This window comes from Helianthus annuus, chromosome 15 (genome assembly GCF_002127325.2).
Source record: "Helianthus annuus cultivar XRQ/B chromosome 15, HanXRQr2.0-SUNRISE, whole genome shotgun sequence".
Classification (NCBI taxonomy): Eukaryota; Viridiplantae; Streptophyta; class Magnoliopsida; order Asterales; family Asteraceae; genus Helianthus; species Helianthus annuus.
The window spans coordinates 20,892,558-20,898,120 of record NC_035447.2 but is presented as its reverse complement, the minus strand read 5'-3'; the positions used below and the strand labels follow the sequence as shown (position 1 = coordinate 20,898,120).

Here is a 5,563-nt window from a genome sequence, read left to right as displayed (position 1 = left end):
GGATTTAAACTTGAAAATACCTTACCACCATACCATGTGCTTCCGAGACAAATAAAAAAGAGAGTGGACTTCCTTGAGAAAGATGTGTGGCGTTTCTTTTCTTTCTTTCTTTCTTTTTTCTTTAATTCAGATAAGCTAAAAAGAAAGATAGTTAAAAACTTTGAAAATATTTATATATTAAATCATTAAAATTCGAGAAAAGTTTTGTCTTCGTGCAAAAAGTAGATGTGCGAGATATGATTATTAGATTTGATGAGAATTTCTGATTATTATAAGATCGGATATTACAGAAAACATATGAATTTATTAATATCCAACAAAGCCCCATCTACCCAATACATCTATACGCAAAAGGTCACACCCGTGATTATAGACAGCGTTGATGATTAACCCTGTCATCAATTTTAGAGGAAACTCACCCCACGAAGATCCATTATGGTAAATCCTTTGCTTCACGCATAATATTTTGTCACAAACAAGACTCTAATCGGTGATCTTCCGTAGAAAAAGTCGCCCGAATACCACTAGAGCACTACCCTTTCACATAAAAAATATGAATTAAAATTGATATTATTAATATTAATAATAATATAATTTATTATCGTTATACATAAATAAAAATATCATGCTGGTATTTTAGAATGTTTCTTGATGTGAGCGTGGGGTCCAACCAAAAAGGCAGTGTGGACTTCCTTGAGAAAAATTAATTGAGGCAAAGCCCACCACGAGCATGATGAGTAAATATGCAAAAAGTTTTGGACAAGAGTTACTGCTGATTTATTAGTCTGACCGATTGAAGGTTGAAAATACGTCATAATTATATTCAAAAATATTAAAATATCCAATAATTTGAGTTGAAAGAGTATATAGTTTAGACATTGGGAGATCTACATTAGATATTAAAAAATTACTTGGCAAAAATTTCTACGCGTATACGATGTAAAAAAGTTTATAAACTTCAGGGGGAGGTGTAGCCAGTAAAAATTTGAAAAAGGGGGTACATTTAGCAACACCATATAATCAACTCACAGAAAATTTCACTTTCTATAACTTAAAATGGTTGAACCACTGTACCGCTATACGTGATCATCGGTTCAATCACCACTCTCTAAAAAACTAACTGGTCTAGACAATGACGGTTAAAACCATGTGAACCGAACTGACAAATGGTCTAGTTTCCCACCCCATTTTAAGAGCATTAGTGACGACTTTTAGTCAATATTTTTGCATTTATTTATGTAACTTTTGCTTGTACATTTATGACTTTATGTAATTATATGCAAACATCTATATACTATTATAAAAAGGAGAAGTGATGTACAAGCATGTAATTTTACATCACGTCTAACACTTTAAACGACATGTACAACTGATGAATGCTTGTTTTATGAGGGTAAAATTGTCAAAAACATAAAATTTTAAGACACTAAAAGGGTATTATAGAGATTTCATCTATGGAATAAATGAAGACTTAGCATTAACCTTTTGATTAATGGCCGGCTTCTTGCCTACCATCCTCACATGTTACCCTCATTTACATATAAATCGACGAAATCAGAGTATAATACCTATAAATCCTTAACCTTTCCACCTCCTACTTCACAATCGATCTCTGTGAGAGAGAGAGAGAGGGAGGGAGGGAGGGAGGGAGGGAGGGAGGGAGAGAGAGAGAGAGAGGAAAAGAAAAGAAGAAGAAGAAGTGAAAACCGACAAGGAGAAAAGGAGACACCGGCGACGATTCCGGTCACGGATGCGGGGTTCGTACAAATCCCCAAATTGTGTCCCATTTTCAACGATGCCGTTTTTCTAGCACTACAATTGAATCCGAAATGGTACGTTTTATGATACGATTACGACACTATCTTGCAATTTGATTGTAATTCATATATATTCATCTTCGAATGCTAATTGAAATCCTCTGTTTATGTTTTTTTAAGGGAGTGTGGAGAAGCAGATGATGCTTAACAGTGATGTCTGCGGACCAAAAAAAGGCAGCGATTGATATTTTTCAGCTTTGCTTCGAGAATCGTGCGTGGAAGTCGAGTGTGTTATGGTTTTATGATGACATATGGATCTATGTTGTTTGTTGTTTGAATGCTTGAAACTTATATGTGGTTGATGGAATAGGTTTACAGAAGTTAGTATTGTAGGATCCTGCCTACTATTTTGATTGAGTATAGTATATTCAAGGTAGAGTTATGTATGGTTTTAAGGTCGCTTTATGTGAGATATATCATACATGAACAATTGAATCTGTCAATTGACTACACAGAAAGGTCATTACTTTTCAATCTGGCCAGTTAAGAATTATAATAGATCGGTCATTCAATGGATCCGCCATGAATGGGAATTGGAAATAATCCCAATGTAACAGATCGACCATGATGTTAATGATGGGAAGCGGAAACATGCGACATGTATGTAGACGTTGGTATACATTACGATCGAAGCTACCCCATAACCATTCGATATACCAAAAGTTATGTACCTTTTCTCTCTAAGCATCTCCACTGCCACTAATCCGGCTGAACGTGGGAGTGACATTGCTCCAACACATTAACGGCTTCGGTAAACCGTGGAAAAAGTAAATTATTGACAAAGTTATATGTTGAAAAAGTTATGCTATATAACTTTTTATTAGAAAAATATTACTGGTCATTCATTTAATCCATAAAACCAAATTACTGGTAATATTTAATGACCCAAGTTACAATTTGATGTATTGATTGAGATTAACTGGACCGTTTATAACCAAGCACGACTGGTTATAATTAGTTAAAATTTGCAACATTGGCGCATAATCAAACCCGTACTAAACCATTTTTGCCCCTAGCCTGTGCACTGTCAATTTGACATGTTTACTATATAGAATTTATTTGGACAACCTTGACATGGACCAAACATCTAAACTAGAGTGTTGTCACATGTACAAAAACATTGCCGAAAATTGTTGCTGATTTCACTTGATTTTGTTCGGGCAGTGGTACGTGCTCCTGGGATGGCTGAGCTCAAGGTGTCACTGGCTAAACCAGGTTTACGGTCTGATGGAGTCTCGGTCTGGGAATGGTCAGGCTCGGCATTGGATGAGGGAGACGAGACCGCTAAATGGTTCACTGACTTCCTCGGGAAACCTAGCTGCTTGGTGCGCTTTAATGAAGGTACAATCCAAGCTTTTTCATTAATATTTCTTACTACATACATACAATACAAGACAGATTAATTTATCATATGGACCCAAGTTAAAACCGACTAGGGCTTTTTAGGATTGGGTTATAATCATCATTATTATTACAATATATAATAAAACTATAATTTTGTTTGGGCTCATTTACACTCGAGCTCGGGCTTGATTATTTCAAGCATGTGGCATTCATAATATTATTATTATTTTTTCCTTCTTTTAGGTACCCACTATCAATCAGAGGACGCGGCAATAGGAAGTCAACCAAGGAAAACCATGATGAAGTTTCGATCTGCCGAAGCCTTGGAACTGAACACCACGACCACCAAATATAAAGGACAGGTCAGTGGCGTAATACCTTTCTACGTCTCCCTCCGTGGGCGCACACGTGTGACTAACAAAGTATATAAATGGGTTGAATGAATTTTGTAGCCTTACCTTGGGCAGATGCTGGTGTGTGAGGATAAAACCAACAAGGGGAAGATTGTGAGTGTTGGAGATATTATGAGGTGGAAAAGGTATTCCCTTCATATGCAGATGTTGCAGTTTAAACTCTCCTTCAACACTTGTGGAGTCTACCAGCTGTTCTTTGTTCAAAGAATAACCTGCTAAATAAATAATCTCATTAAATAAATATTTTTCTGCCGTCAAGAAGTGTTATTGTTCAAAGATATAATCAATCCAAATATTTTTGCATCTTCACAGTATATCTACGTTGAAGTTTACTTAATTTTATTTAGAGTAAATTGCCATAATCGTCCCCGAGGTTTGGGCATGTTTGCCATTAGATTAGTCTTTGGGCTCAAAATTGTGTGACGCTAGCTTTTCTATTTAGTATTTTTTTTTATTTGACATGTTTGATATAAAAGAGAAAAGACTGATTAACAAGCAAATGGTTCAAAATCATGACCATTTGACAAGCCAACAGTTGGGTGATGATCCATTAACAACCAAATAGGTTGAAGTTGTGACCCATTAATGAGCAAATGGGTCAACCTTCAACCCGTGTTGGATCTTTTTTTTGCTTGTCGTTTAGTTTATGGTTAAAAAAATTTATATTGTGTACGTTAACTTGTTTAATTTGGTTTTCTGCATTGTTAATTTTCTTGATGCAGATGGCAAATACGCCCCTTCATGTTGCCGCCAGTCATAATAGTGTTGAAGTGGTTAAGTTTCTTTTAAACTTCGCAAGGCCTGAAACTGTTGACTTGGAACCAAAGAATAGGGTGCATAAAATCTTGATTCAGTTTTAATTAATTGTGTATATTATGTTTATCGTTATCATTTAATTGATTGGATCCATTATATGAAGATGATAAAAATGGAAAGAAACCTGCTAAAACCGGTTGTAATGAAGCTGCAACGCTTCTTCTCTCTCACGGGGCTTCCACCGAAGCCAAAGAAAATGTACGTGTTCTATCTTTTTATTTATTTTTCATAATAATTAGTTAATTACACCATGACCATGATAAAGATTTAATCTTTCATGTTCTATATGCAGAATGGAATGACAACATTGCACCTTTTAGTTTGGCACTCGCTTAGAGCCAAAGATAACTCAACTGTGAAAACATTGCTCGAGCATAACGCTGACTGTAGTGCCAAAGATGATGTACTAATGACTGGCTTGACTTTTTCTTATGGGTGCTAAATGGGTCGTGTTCACGGGTTCAACCCGAACCCGAAAATCGTGTCATACATATGAACCCAAAGACGACCCGATTATTCATGGGTTGACCCGGACACAACCGAGGGTGCAGTGGTGGCGGCTCCTCAGAATGACAAGATGCGATATCTAATGAGAGATGCACTGTTGAAGAATCTATAATTGGTATTTTAAGGATGTTTTGAGGTAAGTTAACTGTATTACCCATCATTGTTTAATCGATCTTGCAGCCTCCAAAATCTCCTTATTTTGTTACTTTTCGGTCCTATAAACTGATATTCTAATTTTATGCAAAATTAATGTAAAACCCATCCCCAACTTTTTCAATAATATATAGAAACAGTTAATCATTGATATTGTATTGTATTATCTTGCACTACACACGTGGATAATTGAGATTCTCAGTTGGGTTTTTTTTATCTCTAATAATTTATATGGATGAATTTGTTATATTTTATTTTTAATTGGTTCGGTTCATTCAGCTATGCCACACGCCATAGCTAAAACCAAACTGTATTCTTCGAATTATCGGTTAATTGTTCGGTTCGGTTAAGGTTGGTTTAATTCGGTTATATGCTCACCCCTAGAATAGTATGTTTGAGCATAGCGCATATAGGTTCAAGGACTATTTTTTGTTGAATGAGATAAAATGTTAGGAACTTGGAATGGGTTATCGTTCGTAGTAGACATCATATTTAAATTTGATATAACTCGGA

General features: G+C 35.6%; 1 protein-coding gene and 1 long non-coding RNA gene across 5 annotated transcripts; one reads left to right on the top strand and one right to left on the bottom strand.

Annotated features, from left to right (window-relative positions):
* Positions 1 to 1,499: 1,499 nt before the first annotated feature.
* On the top strand, positions 1,500 to 5,201 carry LOC110873568. Of its 4 annotated transcripts, XR_002555253.2 has the most exons (7): positions 1,640 to 1,832; positions 2,982 to 3,158; positions 3,405 to 3,523; positions 3,614 to 3,699; positions 4,297 to 4,407; positions 4,494 to 4,588; positions 4,683 to 5,201. XR_002555253.2 is itself a non-coding variant. In XM_022122518.2 (6 exons), exons 2-6 carry the CDS (start codon positions 2,999 to 3,001, stop codon positions 4,690 to 4,692), a joined length of 495 nt encoding a protein of 164 aa, XP_021978210.1. In that variant the 5' UTR covers positions 1,642 to 1,832; positions 2,982 to 2,998; the 3' UTR covers positions 4,693 to 5,201. The 4 variants fall into 4 exon arrangements, 1 of the variants encoding a protein (XP_021978210.1); XR_004880449.1 differs by having other exon boundaries at positions 1,500 to 1,832; positions 4,297 to 4,588; XM_022122518.2 differs by lacking the exon at positions 3,614 to 3,699 and having other exon boundaries at positions 1,642 to 1,832.
* Positions 2,838 to 3,782, bottom strand: LOC118487148. The gene is made up of 2 exons (XR_004880450.1): positions 3,620 to 3,782; positions 2,838 to 3,490 (listed from the first exon to the last, which is right to left on the bottom strand). It is a non-coding gene; the product is annotated as an uncharacterized LOC118487148 (long non-coding RNA).
* Positions 5,202 to 5,563: the final 362 nt, after the last annotated feature.